The 15,714-nt window shown below is 54.1% G+C and overlaps 1 protein-coding gene across 5 annotated transcripts; it reads left to right on the forward strand.

Annotated features, from left to right (window-relative positions):
* The first annotated feature begins 6,515 nt into the window (after positions 1–6,515).
* On the forward strand, positions 6,516–15,417 carry PPP1R1B (protein phosphatase 1 regulatory inhibitor subunit 1B). Of its 5 annotated transcripts, none has more exons than XM_090291787.1 (8): positions 6,516–6,672; positions 7,015–7,215; positions 8,939–8,999; positions 9,312–9,334; positions 9,657–9,735; positions 12,892–13,089; positions 14,396–14,515; positions 14,603–15,417. In XM_090291787.1, the coding sequence occupies exons 2-8, from the start codon at positions 7,135–7,137 to the stop codon at positions 14,650–14,652; spliced, it is 612 nt and encodes a 203-aa protein (XP_090147913.1). In that variant the 5' UTR covers positions 6,516–6,672; positions 7,015–7,134; the 3' UTR covers positions 14,653–15,417. The 5 variants fall into 5 exon arrangements, with proteins under 5 accessions (XP_090147913.1, XP_090147912.1, XP_090147914.1 ...); XM_090291786.1 differs by having other exon boundaries at positions 6,654–6,714; XM_090291788.1 differs by having other exon boundaries at positions 6,654–6,714; positions 9,660–9,735.
* The last annotated feature ends 297 nt before the right edge of the window (positions 15,418–15,714 follow it).

A 15,714-nucleotide genomic window follows, 5' to 3' on the forward strand; every position in this document is an offset into this window, starting at 1 on the left:
CAGGAGATCCAGCAGAGGGATGAGAAGATAATACTCCATCACTTTGTAAGGAGTTCTTATGTTCTGCGCACTATATATACATAAACTTGTTTAATTTTCAAAGCAATTCTGTAATTATTATCCTTATTTTATAATGGAGACATGGAGGAAGGAGAGGTTAAATTACTTGCCCAAAGTCACACAGCTAGTTAAGTGGGAGACTGGGATTTGACCTCCTGACCATCCTGCTCCCCCTTTTCTACAGAGCTCCTGTGGCTACAGAGGCATGGATAGACTGACCCCTTGCCCAGCAGAGTCAGGGATCACAGTGCCAGCAGGACTTTCACCCTGGATGCCTCTGGAATTTGCAGCTGCAAAGAGGAAGAACATGCCTGTGCCTGCCATTCACATGGCCACCACCCTGCATGGATTTTCATGGTGACTGTTACATGTGGGAGTTGGGCAAAGTAAATATTCAGGAGACCCAAATCCCTCTTCTCATTATCCTGGGGATGGGTGTGTGTGGGCATCTCCCCAGCATTCCTTTCACCGTCCTAGCCACCCTTGAGAGAACAGCAGGGTCAGGGAGTTGGTTAGCATCTGTCAGGGGGACCACCCTGATGGGGGAATTGAGATTCCAGTGCTCTCAAGGATGAGCCCAGGGTTCCCCTACCTCCCAGCGGCTCAGAGAAACTTCTCTAGGGAATCTGGACACCTTCATCTCCCCAGGGCTAAGGAAATCTTTGATACCTACTTTCTGGGCTTGGGAGTCCTGGGGCTGGGGAGTCGGAGGGCATTGGGACAGATGACTGTTAGGCTGCAGCCCGCTGGGTAAGAAGACCCATCCTCACCTCTCCACTCCACTGAAGCCCAAAGAAACTGGTTTATCAGGGTTTTCCCCACACCCACCCACCTCCTGGGAAAATGGGAGCAAGTTGGGGAGTTGAGGGAAGGAGGCTGGAAGGGAAGCTGGCGGCTCTGAGCTTCTCAGTGCAGCCCTCGGGGCCGGGTGCCTGGGCAGGAGGAGGGGGCAGAGCAGCTGCTGGCGATTTATTAAGCAGTCACGGAAAAATTGGTTTATAAATTAACAGCTGTTTTAACTTTAGGGCCTCTTCTTCAGGGAATGGAAGCAGCCGACTGGACCGGGATTGGAGTGCGTGTGAGGCTGGTGGAGGGGGTGGGAGGCGGTTGGCTCCGGCAGCTGGCATTCCTCGGGGGCAGCCTCAGCTGGCACCTCGGGGGTGGGGCATCAGGCAGTGGCCAGAGCAGGGGGTCTCCAGGTGCCCTGGCTGAGGCTGCCTCTCTATGGGCTGCTGGCTTGGTCGCTCTTCTCAACAACATCCCACCTGGGGGCGCCAGAGGACACAGATACCGCTGTACTCGTGCCTGCCACCAGAGGGCAGCCTCTGCACATTGAGTTCTGTTCCCCGCTACCTTCCACTAACCCCAGATGGGTCAAAACTAGGCTAGGTGAGAGACAAACCCGGTCCAGTGCTGAGCAAGAGAGAAGGTCGATTCAGTATATGTAAGCGATCTTCGACTTGCCCATCCTGAATGTATTAAAGGCAACCGTAAAGAGTGAGAGCTCTGGGGTCAGACTGCGATTGTACCCAGGCTCTGGTCAAAAAGTTCTGAGCCTCACTTACCTCATCTGTAAAATGGAATGATACTAATGAAGATTAAATGAGGTAAAAGTCTGTCCAGAAAGTACCCAGCCATGTAATATGAAAAACAGATTTATTGACCAAGATACAAGATACAAGAAACGTCGTCTATAGGACAATGACACCTCAGTCCCCTTCAAAGTAGGTACCTTGGGACCTCACACAGTTTTCCCAGTAGTTTTTGGAATTCCCAGGTCAGCCTCTAGTTCTTGCAGAGTAAGTCACTGATCTTTGTTGACTGCAGCCCCTACACGTTCACCATTCTCAGGTGTTCTGCTTGTTGCAGGCCTTCCAGAACATGGATCACTTTCAACAGATTCTGGACCATCTTTGAAGCATTTGTGCCACATTTTAATTTATGCTGCACTCATTGCATTGTCCTTGAAAGCCTTCTGAATCATCTGAGTAGTTTTCGTGGAGGAACGTTCAAGCTTAATGCAAAATTTGAGGCAGATTCATTGCTCTACTTGCTCAGTCATTTTGAATGTGGTGGCCACACAGTACAGATGCTCACTCAATGGCATCTACTGCCCCTACAGTGAAGTCATCATTGTTCATACATGCACATTCCAGTCTCCACTCTCTTTGGCTGCCAGGTTACATCGATGTCACACAAACCATTCTCGTTATATTGACAATGGCTGGACTTTTTCCGGACAGACCTCATATATATAAAGGACCTAGCCCAGTGCCCAGCAGATAGCAAATGCTCCATATATATCACCCTTAGTCAATTTCTTTGACTTACCTATTCATCCATTCATTTATTTCTCAGTTCAACCTCTCTAAAACATGTAGTGCCTACTGTATTCTGGACACTATGATAGTCAGGTGATGATGCAAAGACAGATGGTAGGAAGGATATGTCTCAAAATAGTGTGCAAAGACTAAGGATACACCACACCCAGTTAGGGGTGAGGGGAGGTTGATTTGCATGGAGCAAAAGAAAACGTTTTGGGGTGATGAAAATGTTCTATGTCTGAATTGCGGTAGTGTTCATGTGTTATAAAATTTTCATAAACTCATAGAAATGTGTATTTAAAATTGGTACATTTTATTGCATATAAATTCTAGCTCAATAAAGTTGATTTTTGTGAAAAAGCACCCAATGGGAATTTACTGAATGAGCGAAAGGATGCATAATGGATGAATGAATGGGTGTGTAAATGAATGTCTCAGATGATTGCCCTCCTGTCCTGGTGCCACCACTGTCCCTGCTGAGAGTGCCTCTGCCTATTTCTCCCCAGAGACAGGACTTGGAATGCACCCCTCCACCCTGTGTTCCCATCACCACCACCAGGGCCAGGGAATGATGCCCCAGTGTGATCAACTAGTGCTCCCCAGCTTCTCTAAGTTTGCTTCCAGAGTTTCCTACTGCCACATGCCAACCTGGCCAGCTCAGTTCTACTCAGTGATGCCAAGGTCACGGATGTGATGCCTAACTACAGACTCCCAGTGCCAGCCTTGCAGCGCCCCAAACTCTAGCCGACTCTGCCACCTGCTGGCCCTTTTTGGGCTGCACCCCTAGAGCTCCAGGTTAGCCAGAACTTTCCTTGAGGCTTGCCAGGAGCCTTGTGCTCCGCTGGGGCTTTTGTGTCTATGTGTTTGTGCAATTGAGTTGGCTCTGACTCCTGGTGACCCTATTAATGAATGATATCCACACTGTCTTGTCCTCAACAGCCCTGCTCAGCTCCTGTAGACTCACGCCTGTGTGGGTTCTTTTTTTTTGATGGAGTCAATCCATCTCATGTTTGGTATTCCTCTTTCCCTGATGCCTTCTATTAATTTCTTATTGAATTGTCACAGCTACATATGAGGTGAGCTTTGAAACACAGGGAATTTGAGGCCTAGAGAGGCTAAGAAATTTGTCTAAGGTCGAACAGTACGTTACAGACCTAAGATTCTTCCTCGTGTCAGCCCAGCTCCCCAGTTTATATTCCGTCCACGAGGCTGTATCTTGCTTCAGGAGAAGGATGGAATATTCCCAATTGTCCACTCTACTCACCTCCCAGAAAGAGGGCAAAGGCCTCACATCACCCTCCCTAATTCACCTTCCAGATGTAATGAATGTAGTCCCTCTTGTATGCTGGGCACTGTGGCAAGCATCAGGTAGTGATGTGAAGAGAAATTGTGTGCTCAAAATAGTGTTCTCAGACCTATAGCACATTAATAGACACCCTGTGATAAACATTTTTTGTCAGTCCAGGTAGAAAAACCCATAGTTCAATTGGAGTTATCTCAAGGTCTTGAATTTGTTCCTTGGACCCAATCACTGTGTTTCTAACTCAAGAATAATACCGGAAGAGTGGCATATTATTTTTACATCTCATTTGCATATGATTAATTCTAAGTTAAAGAGAATGGAGGTCACCCTGGCCCCTTGCTTCTCATCCCCTCTGGGGATGTGCATCCCCATGCTGGCTCCCCCATCCTCACCAGCCCCTCCTCACTCCTTGCCCCTGCCCACACCTCCCTCAATTCCCATAAGTCCTGTTCCCTTCCTCCTATGTCACCCACACATCCCCCACTACTTAGCCACCCACCTGAAAAACTTTTTCCTAAGTTCTTGAGAAGTTGCGTAGGATCCAGGAGAGAAAAATCAAAGTAATAAAACCTCATTTAATTCCTAACGGAGGGCAGAGCTGTGAGCTGCAATTATCTTAATGCTGAGCTATTTTTATTCTCTCCATCCCTGTCTTCTGCCTCTCTCAGTCGGTCGTGACGCTTTTACTTTCTCCCTTTGTCTCCCTATCTCACATGTGTTTTCTCTCTTTTCAGTTTTTTCTACCTCCCCCCTTTCTCTCTCTCACCTCCTGTCTCAGTCTTCTTTCCTTCCCTTCCACCTCCTTCCTGTCTGTCCTTGTACTTGTACTTCTGTTGGCCAGTTTTGCCCACCACTCTTAACCCCAGAATTTAGCAGCCAGAGTTGTAGGTGCCAGAAAGGCTGAGGGAAGAGGATAAAGACCCTCCCCTCCATCTCCAAACAGTCCATCTTCCAGGCGTGGCTAAAAAGGAAAAGTCTCCCTTCCCAACTGCCCCAGCCTGGGTCAAGGGCATTTTCCCTGACTCAGGGCTTCCCAGAGCTCTAATCCTTTCAGCAGAACCTCCATAGACAAGTCCTCTCTGGTCAAATGAGTCCCAAGCATTATGGTCCCAGGGTCATCTCATCTCTGATGGGCTCTGAGGTGCAACTGGTGGTGATGTCCCCTTGTCCCTGACCTCCCATTACCTACCCATTGTCCTCTGTCCCCTTCATCCCAGCCCTAGACCCTCCATTCCTCCAGCACTGAAAGTCACAGGTCCCTCACCCTCACTTGGGCCCAGTGGCCACTCAGGTTACAACCTGGGCAGGGCCTTCTCCGGGCTCCTTTTGACTTTCAGAATCTCCTTATTTACCCTCCCAAGGCACTGCCAAACTGGTCTTTGCCACTCCCCACCACACCCGATCTGGAAGAGAGGTCTGGGCCAAGCAAGGGGCTGCCCACACCCCTGGGCCAGCAACCTGGCATCCGGCTATTTCCTGACAAGTATATAAGTCAACAAACATTGCCGGACTTGAGCCAGGCCTGGGGTTGTGGGTGTGTGGAACTGAGAAGCCAGGGCTTTCAGCTGCCATGAGCACAGCTCTGCCCTCCTGTCACCTTCTTCCTCACCTCAAGAGTGAACACTGACTCTGGGACACAACATCATGCCCCTGACCCCATTTCCACAGGACTTCTCTGGCCTCCTGCCCTCCCCCCTTGCTCTGCCAAGGACCCAGCATGCTGGGGCTAGAGTGGAAAAGTTGTTGGAGGTGGGGGGAGAGCTCCTGACTGATCCCGGCCTGAGTGTGACCAGGAGAGAATACAGCCAACACAAACAGAGCCCCAGGAAGACACATGCAACTGTGCACACTACACACACACACACTGTCAGTGCCACAGAGATGTATTCAGACCCTCTCCCACGGGCCCGCAGGGGGAAACATGGGCTCCTGCAGAGACCCAGGGGCCTGGACAGATAAACAGGGACAATCCAACCCACAGGACCAGAGCCTCACCTTTCTCCCTTCCAGAGACACACACAAACACCTCTGCAGAGACAGAGGCTCACGCCTCAGAAATGAGCACACACTTCTCCCCTCAGCTCTGTTCCTGAATGCACCAAACTCACACATGTGATGGCACGTGTACTGGTCTAGGCAGCCCCCCCACCCAACACCCTGTCCCCCTGGATTGGTTCTGTCTTCCTCCCATTAGATCTGGGGAGAAAGGCAGGAGACACGTGACTCCAGTGTACATGGTACAGGATCACAGCCTTAGCCCTCTCTACTGCACACGCTAGAACTGTGGATACAGTATTCCCACCCCCTGCAAGCTGGCACACCCATGCCCATCACCTTGACAGCTTCTGACAGCCTCCCCCACACCCACTCCCTCCCTCATACACACATAGTCCTCCCACACGCTGCCACTCACACTGCATCCTTGACACTCTGACACACTTACTCACAGACTAACATGCACTCTTACCGAACGGACTGCTCCCCCCACATGCTCCCCAGCCACAGGCTCCAGGGGGCTGCTGGCGCTCGCTCACACACACACACACACACACACACACACACATTCCCTGCCTTGATGACTGACACGTGTCCTCCCACGCACAACTCGCTCTTTCGCACTCACTCGCTTTCCAGGACACCCCCATTCAAGCGTGACATGCTGGTGGCACTCTCTTCACGACCTCATAGATCTCCCCGCGGAATTCCAAGTACCCAGGACACGAAGGGGTTAAAGCCAGAGTCCCCTCTGCTCCTCCTCCCCGCCCCCTCAGCTTCCCCACCTTATCCTCCCTGCTGGACTCCATCAATAATGCCGCTTCAAGTTCTGGGGTGACGGTAGGGGGCCCCCAGCCTGCTCCCCGGGCCCAGGCTCACACTCCCACCCTGCCCCCGCCCCGCCCAGGCCGGGGAGAAACACGCTTCTCGGTGCTCATTGGCCGCTTTCTCCCTGAGCCCTCCCATCGAGCCCCTGGGCTCCAGTCCCAGGTGAGGCGACAGGCTGGGGACCCCACGGCTAGGGCCAGAGGGGTGAGTTCGGGAGAGTGGGAGACAGTCGGAGACTAAGAGAGACGCGGAGAGGGAGAGGGAGGGAGAGGAAGCGCGGCAAGACAGAGGAGGGACACTCGGAGAGAGCAAGGGAGGAAGGGGAGCGGCAGAAACACGGAGACCAGCGGGCCGCCGGGGAGCCCGCGGGTGGAAACGCGAGGGGCCCGAGGCGCGGACTGAGCGGGGCGAGCTCGGGGCAGACGGGGCGGGCCGGGCGGTGGCGACGCATCCTCCCGCGCGTTCCCCTCACCGCGCGCGGTATTTTTATCGGTGCGCACACAGCCCTCCAGCTCCTCGCCACTCATACCCGCGACTCCGGGAGCAGCGCGGGCGAGCTGAGCCGGGAGCGCAGCCCGGGACCCCGAGTTGCGCAGCCCAGCCTCACAGACCACCCCAGCCGCCATGGACCCCAAGGATCGCAAGAAGATCCAGTTCTCCGTGCCCGCGCCCCCCAGCCAGCTGGACCCCCGCCAGGTGGAGATGGTAAGGGGGCCATGAATCACCCCCGGCAGTTCCCGCACGCACCCGGAGCTCCCGGGCGCTCAGGGCGCTGCCGTGTCTGTGCTGGCCTGGGGCATGGGGGCAAAGGAGAGTCCCGGGCCGTCTCGACCCGGCAGAGACACCAGGCAGCGCCTGAAGTTCGTTGGAGACTCGTGCAACTTTTTCCTAGGGCCTCCGTCCTGATCCCCGCGCCGGAGAATTCCGGGCGTTGAGCGTCTGAGCGTCGGGGCCGGCCATTCCAGGCCGCACTGGGAGGGGGAACTATCCTTTGGACCCCGCACAGTATCCTCCCCCAGGCTACCGCCGGGACCGCTGTGCCCCGGGCCCAGCCAGCACCGGTCCGATGTGAGAAACCGCATCCCTTGACACCACTATATAAAGCGGGTGCCCCCAACTCTGCTGCCCCATGGCCCTACCCCTCTAGTCCCACCCTGTCTGCCTGGGCTCGAGTCGCCAGAACCTTGCTTGTTCCAACCTCCTCCTGCTGTCAGACCCTGGACAGAGCCACAACATTGCCCGGGCAGGGTAGGGGTGACCAGTCATCACAGAAGCCAGACCTGTTCACAAGGACAACTGAGGTCTCTGGGAGAGCCTTCCTGGTGGCTGGGAGGCCTCAAAAGCTGGGGAGGAGATGGAAGGAGGGAGAGAAGAAAAGAGCCCCGCCCCCCACAACCTAGCCTGATTTACTTGTTGCTGAGTCTCAGTGGACTCCCAACTGAGCAGTGAGAGTGGGCCAAGTCTTTGGGGCTGTGGGGCAAGGTAGGGGAGCACGGGGGCCAGCTGAGTCTAAGGCCTAAGCAGCTTTTGGTCTGCACAGCGGTGTTGGGAGCTTGGCAGGGGGAGGTGGCAGTTTCAGCTTAAATCACCTGGTTCTCTGTGTGCATTTCCCTGGAGCTCAGAGGGGACCTAATTAACTGACAGTTGGTCTCATTGCCAAGCTTGGAGGGAGCAGTTACTGGGAGTGTTCTGTGCCCCCTCCACCCAACACCCTTACTATTCAGCTTGGCTCATGTACCAAGGAGGGCAATGTCACATTTTTTAAAACGAGGATTGGGCTAAGAGTTCCACAGCCTGAGAGAGACTGCTAGAGGGGCCCAGGTCCAGGCCCCCAGAGACACCCTCCTAGACCCTGTGAGTGTGTGGCTCAGGCCCACACCTGAGCCTCTGCGAGGTTGGAGGTGCCTGCAGTGTCCCAGCTCAGCTTCTGCAGCTGGATCCAGTTTCTTTGGAGCCCTTGAGCTGACCTTAGGTGGGTAGGGCCACGTGGGTGCCATGGCCCACAGGCACTTTCCACAGCCAGCTTCAGCTCCCAAAATCTGGTATCTTCAAAAAACAGGAGAGGCCTTGGTAGCAGACTGATAGAAAAGGAGATGCCGGTTGTGGATCAGCCATGGAGTGAGACGTGCACGGGCTGGGAGTCAGTGGCAGATTTTTCTCTCATTCTCTCTCTGCCTTGGCAGGCTGTGTGGCCTTGAGCACTTTGCTGAATCTCTCTGAGCCTTGGGTTTTCATCTGAGTTACATGAGGGGATTGATTGGGAGACCTATTGAGTTCCTTTCAGCTCTGACAGTTTTTGATTCAAAAGTTCCCTGAAGACTTCAAAGCACTGTTTGTTCTCCGATGCCTGGGGGTGGGGACAGTGGAGGTGGGCTGCAGGTGTCTGTGCCCCCCTCCCAGCTCCCCACCTCTCTGTTCATCTCCTTAGATCCGACGCAGGAGACCAACCCCCGCCATGCTATTCCGGCTCTCTGAGCACTCCTCACCAGGTGGGCCCCTTCCCTGCCCCTGCCCAGCCCTGACCTCACCCTAATGCTGATGCTTTCCTGGGGCCCTTGCCAAAGTCCCATGAGTAGAAGATGGAGTAGAAGGGGGCAGGGGGTGGGTAAGATCTGGGAGTCCAACTGTCCCTGGGTTTATTTATTAACAGGCACCTCTCAACACTAGGAAGGAAAGGGCACACTTTCCCTTTCCCCAGAGATTGACTGTTTGGAGAAAGTAATTCAAATTTTCTTTCTCTCTTCCCCCTTTCTCCCTCCTCTCTGTTTCTCCTGCCTGGGTTCATTGATGGCCTCCCTCAGAGGAGGAGGCCTCCCCGCACCAGGTGAGTTTCCAAGGGCAGCTGGTGCCACCCAGGAGGACATATTAGCATATCAATCAGCACCAGGATGTCACAGGCAGATCCTTCTCTGCCCTTGTCTTTGCTCAGACTGGCGTGAGGCCTCTAGAACCTAGGGTCCCTGCCGTGAGCCAGGCCACAGTAATGGGGTGGCCTCAGCCTGGTGCAGGATCTGAGGGGCAGCAATACCCATGCCTATTAGCAGAGGCTAGTCCACTCTGCTCAGGTTGCTGTGGTGGGATGGAATGGAGGGAGGGGGAAGGGAAGGGGCCTGTGGTGAGCCCATTTAACCTGGCATTTTCCTTAGCAGAGAGCCTCAGGAGAGGGGCACCACCTCAAGTCGAAGAGACCCAATCCCTGTGCCTACACACCCCCCTCGCTGAAAGGTACTATTCCTCACCCAACAGTCTGGTGGTCCCTGTTACCCCTGGAACTGGGCTGACATTGGGGAAAGGAGGTGAAGTGTTGAGCTTTTGTCAATGGGGAGGGATTGTCTTGTGTCCCCTCACTCCTACTTAGAGACCAATTCGGTCCTGATTCGGTCTCTTAAAAAAAAGAAGGCACCCAGAGGCTGGGGAGGGTGGCTGTGGGGTTGAAAGAAAAGAGGTGGCTGGTCTGAAATAGCAAGTAGGCATCAATATAGGAGACTTAGCTCTGCATTTCCCTTTGCAAGTGCAAGCGGAACATCTCCCACTCCCCACTCCCCAGACAGCACCTTCTTCTCCAGGCTGCACTCCTTGCTCCCCTCTCCCATTCACGTAACAGTTGCATGGGTCTGCACTCTAGGGGCTTCTTCCTGCTTTTCCTTTCTGCATTAAAAGGCAACACCTATCGTGTGCCAGGCCTTACTGCTGGGCACTGGGCAAAATAAGGGAGTGAGATGTGGTCCCTCCCCTCTTGGGACCCTAACCTCAAAAGGTCAGGGAGAGTTATAGAAGAGAGGGTGTTTAAGCCTGTATTTGAAGGATGAATAGGAATTCAACTGGCAGACGAGGCCTGAAAGAGTATTCCAGGAAGAGGGAAGAAGGTGTGCAAGGGGTAGGAGGTGTGAAGTCACAGGGGTCTTTAGGGCCAGTCTGTAGACTCGGCTGGAAGTGGGGTGCTGTGGAAGACACACCTGGAAGAGAAGGTGGGGAGGCTTGTAGTGTGGGTGGGTGTCTCCCTGACTAAGCCTTACGATGCCTTTCCACCCTCACCTCAACATCCGCCTGAGGCTCTTGCTGCCTGGCCAGCCCCCTCCTCCCACAGAGGGAGGGAGGGAGACCGGAAGGCTGTGCTGAGAGCTCCCTCCTGGTGGGTTTAATGAGTTCCCAGCACCAGCCAAGGTCAACAGGTGGCACCTGTCACCCCGCTTGCCAGAGTTGGGAGCAGAGAGGAGAGGCTGGGAGGAGAGGAGCCCTTTCTCTTCCCCCAGGACAGGAAGGTGGAGGGACAGCAAAGAGGTAGTGTGGTTCAGCTTCTGGAAGGATTTCCCACCTGTAGGGATGTGGGGAAGGCCACTCCTGCAGCAGGCATGGGGGAGGGGCAGGAATGGCATCTTCTCAAAGGAGAATATAAGAAATCTCTCCTCCTCACCCTGGGCTGTGGGTGCGGTGAGTGGAAGTGAGGAGAAACCATCTCTTGGGTTCTTGATTGTGAGCATGGGGCAGAGGGCAGGTGAAGAGGATAGGGCCAAGGCTTTCTGGGCACCCTGCAATGGCCAAAAATGCGCCCCACCCTCACTGCCTCTTTGGGTTGTACATTAGGAAAGTCCGAGTGGGGAGAAGGAGGGTAGTGGGAGGGGGCCAGGACAGGGGTGAGCAGTTGGGGATTTGGGGCTGTGCTGGAGACCTTCGAGCTTAACGAGGGAGAACGGGGGTTAGGGCAGGGAAGAGTTCAGATGGAGACAGAGGAAGAAGAAGACAGCAGGGAGGGTGAGGGGGAGACCCCAGAGGGCCCTGAGAGGCACGAGGCACTGCGCACGCAGGAGGTTCACAGGTGCCAGCACAGGTGCCCTTTGTGCACACCTATTGTCTCTGTGGTTCATGAACTGAGCTCTCCTCCTCCAGCTGGGGGAGAGGGTGGCTGCTGGAGCTGTCACCTCCTTTCCTCCCTTTCCTCTCCCTCCAACTCTCAGAGGACCCTTCTGTACCTGAAGGGCACTATTTTGTAGGCTTTGACCCCTTTCTGGGCAAGGGAAGACAACTGGCAGGATCAGGGATTGCAGGGGAAGAAACTGAGGGCCCCTGGAGGAGGGTGGACAATGCTGAGCCTTGGCTTGAGGGGGTCTCTCCAAGGCTGAGCTCTCATACTTGGCTCAAGGTGAAGCTTTGCTGCATCCCCAAGGCCAGGGCAGGGCAATTTATTGTGCTTTTATTGCCTGGGTAGCTTGCCCAGAGCCGGCGGGAGGCACTGGGCTAGGAGCAGGAGGCGGGGCGGGGCAGCGGGCACAAACAATGCGCCCTCTGTGCCTGTCCCCGAGTTGGCAGGAGTGCGGCACCCTGCTCTCTGTACTGGAGGTTTCCAGCCTCCCTGGGCTTTCTGAGGGGAGGTGCTGCCTGCAGACCAAGAAGGAGCGGCAGCAACTCCAGCCCTACGCCCACCAGCTTCTTGTCTGTGGACTGTGAGTTTAGTGACCCAAATGCTCTAAAATCCCATCAGCTCCTAGCCTTCCTGTCTCTGCCCCAGCCACTCCTCAGTGTCCCCTCAACCACTGCTATTCTCCCAGAATTCCCAGCCCTGGTTCCTTTTTGTGAATTGCCTGGTCCTTTCCATCTTTTGGAAATTTCTCTCCAGCTGCCCACACAGTTTCCTTCCTAGGCCCTATCCCAGCAGGCCTTGGTGGTGTTGGGGCGGGGGTGTGGGGGGGAGGGGGTTGCTGCTTTCTAGGTCACCACAGAGGGAGCTGGAAGCTTGGGGATGTGGGTCAAGATTGTGGGGGCTGCGTTGAGCACACCACATCCCCAGGCACAGACTTCACTGGCTGAAGACTATTATGTCCTCAGTCTCAGGATTATTCCTGCCTCTTAGAGACTGGGGCAGAGGTGCATAGAGTGGCATCAATGATGGGACAGTGCCAGGAGGTGTTGACCAAACCCAGCAACAGGGTTGGGCCGGATTGGGATGAGCAGTGAGCCCTAAGCCAACTGGGCACTCCCCCAGAAATTGAAAGGGACAGATCCCCTGGGCCCTGGCCCAGGGGTTCTGTGCCTTCTGCCCAGGACTGTAGCTGGTGGACACTATGTCCAGTACCAGGTCCTTGGAGAAACAAGCTTCCCAGCCAGGGAATGTTAAGCTGCTGCTGTGCCAGCCTGGTCTTGTCCAGCTTGGTACCCTATGGCCTGGTGCCAGCCTCTGGGGGGCCAGCATCTTTGAACAGCTTAAGAGCCAAATATGATCAAGAGTCTACCCATGCTGCTTCAGCCCTGGTCTGGCCTGTAGCCTTCAGCTCTTGAACTAGATCCCTGAGGGGATTAAGTCTGCCTTCAGCCCATGGAAGGAGGCTGGGGGGCTGGGCCATGTGGGCCTGGCTGACCTTGTCTTCTTGGGGGCTGCTGTGGCAGCCGTGCAGCGCATTGCCGAGTCTCACCTGCAGTCCATCAGCAACCTGAGCGAGAACCAGGCCTCAGAGGAGGAGGATGAGCTTGGGGAGCTGCGGGAGCTGGGCTACCCAAGAGAGGAGGAAGAGGAAGATGACGATGAAGAAGAGGAGGAGGAGGAGGACAGCCAGGCTGAAGTCCTGAAGGGCATCAGGGGGTCTGGTAAGCTGAAGGGGCTATGTAGCCTGGGTCCTACCACCATGGGTCAGGTGGTGTCCTCCTCAAATGTCCTGGGACATCCTCTCCCCGTTCGCAGTTTCTCACACATGTAAACTGCAATCATACAACAAGGGCCTCCCCATCCTCTCACTCCATGGGTTGCCTCACATTACCGAACTCCCGGGCTGCTCCCATCCTTGGCTTGGTCACTCTCCCAATCAGGTTTTTCCTAATAATTCCTTTCTTCCCTAAGACTTTTGTGGCTGGACCCAAGAAAGGACTCCCACTCGTGGTGGTGAGAGGGTGCAAGGAGTTGCAGGGGTTGAGGCCAGAGTGTCCGATGTCCTCATCGCGTGCATTTCTGAACCTAGCATAAGTCCTCACCAGGACCCTTAGGACTGTGTCTCCTCTTTTATTTCCTAAGCTGAGGTGAGAGGGTGCCCTCTAGTGTCTAGAGGGAGAATCTAGGATTCAAGAACCAATCTGGTCCTCTGCACCTCCAACCCCACCTACCTGGAAAGAGAGAGGGAAGGACGGGCCTAAGACCTACACAGAGGACCTCAGAGCCAGAGGCCCCAGATCCAATAATCTCCACAGAGGTCCTAAGGCCCAGAGGATTTCTAGGCAGGAAGATCTCAGACCTTCGTGGCTGTTGGTCCCATGCCTAGCCATGGAAGGTTGTACCACATCTATTCCTCCTAGGGCACATGAAACTTTATGGTCCCATTATTCATGGGATTGAAAATAGTTGACCACCCCTGCTTGATGTGTCCAGCCTTTACACCAAAAAAAAAAAAATAATAATAATAAAGGCTTGGGTCCTCTCACTGCATCTCTGGTCATCAGGACATCAGCTGTGAGAACAAAAGTTCTAGCTGAAAGAGTTGTCAACTCCCACTCAGACACCCCCAGAACAGGTATAGAGGAAGTGAGAGGAGACTGTTCCCTGGAGAAAAGCATCAGGGCAGTGGATCAAATGACAAGACAACTAAGGAGCTATATCAATTGCCACTACTCCCAGAGTGGCTCCTGTGTGCCAGTGCTGGGCTAGGCAGGGCATTAACTATTATCTTATTTAAAGTAATTCATACAATTTTCTTTTACTGTCCCCCTCAGAGAGGTAATAAACAGAATTATCTAAGTCATATGGCTAGTCATTGACAGAGCTGTCCTAGGCCATTGCTCTTTCTACTATACCATAATGGCCTCAGAAAGCTTGACCTCAGCTATCAGATACTTAGCTCATGATCCAGGGTAGTCTGATGGACACTCAGAGTCTGTGGTTTTATCCTTTTCCCCCCGCTCTCAGTTGGGCAGAAGACAACTTGTGGCCAGGGTCTGGAGGGGCCCTGGGAGCGTCCACCCCCTCTGGATGAGCCCCAGAGAGATGGAAGCTCTGAGGACCAAGTGGAAGATGCTGCACTAAGTGGTGAGGCTTGGGAGTGGGGTACAGGGAGATGGAGCTGGGATCTTGGTAGGGATGCTCAGGCCCTGAATCTCTCTGCTTGTCTTGCAGTGCCGGGGGAGGACCCACAGCGCCCGGCCCACCCTGTGCCTGGCACATAGACATTCAGCCCTTTATCTCCCATACAGAAGTGGAGGGGGCATCATCATTTCCCAGAAACCCACTCAGTCCCCATCCTATTTTCTACCCTTCCCCTCACTTGCTAAGGCTGCAGCTTCTGACTTCTAGAAGACTAAAGCTGGTCTTTGTTTGCTTGTTTGCCCACCTTTGGCTGATGCCCAGAGTCCTGGGCACTTGCTGCCTGATACCTACCTCTGCCAGTCATTCCCCTATTCACCCAGTGGGAAGCAGGATGTGAGAGAGCTTGCTTGGGAAATCTAGTAATCGAGGGACAAAGGTTCGACCTTCACAATTCTACTCCCAGACCCTCTCCCTTGGGCACTGGAAAACCACAGGGCAGGACCCTAAGATATGAGGAAAGGGAGTACAGAGAACCTGTAGGTGCCCTAGATCCTTCTCCATACCCTCTCCTCCTAGGGGTGATTCCCAGTCACCACCCCTCTTACTGGCTTCTACCAGGGCTGAAGATTCAGGCATCCTTCTCCACAGCTTCTACATTTTGGAAATCTTCCCCTATCACCCCTGCTCTCCAGCCTGGGTGCCTGGAAGTTGGACTGGCAGAGGATGCTTTGTTGCATTTTGTTTGTGCTTTGATGCCAGGAATGCCACCTAGTACACATCCTTAGAGAGGATATATGTTGAGGGGAGCCAGGTTCTTTTTGTCCTCCAGCTGCTCTGCCCCCTTCCCCTCATCCCTAACTCCAGACCTGAAACGCTCCTGTGGTGTAATAAATCTTTGTAAATAACTGTGCTGAGACTCCTTTTTTCAGGGAAAATGAAAGAGAGGAGGAAGTAACAGGTTCCTCTTTTCAGAAAGCTCCCTTTTTATCACACTGTGCCAGGTCTATGTGATCCAATAAAGACGATGCCCCGAAGCTTCTTCTCCATTCCCCCACTCTTAGGAAGGCATTCTTTAACTCCTTAACTTAAACTGCAGCCCCCAATTCCGGCCCCCGTTGGGGGTGGGCGGGAGGGCGTGGGGGCGGAGACTGAGTACGAAGGGGCGGGGCTTCGGCCTAACACACGTCCCTGTCTCCGGGGCG

Source organism: Furipterus horrens, unplaced genomic scaffold (genome assembly GCF_987537825.1).
Source record: "Furipterus horrens unplaced genomic scaffold, mFurHor1.1.pri manual_scaffold_11, whole genome shotgun sequence".
NCBI lineage: Eukaryota > Metazoa > Chordata > Mammalia > Chiroptera > Furipteridae > Furipterus > Furipterus horrens.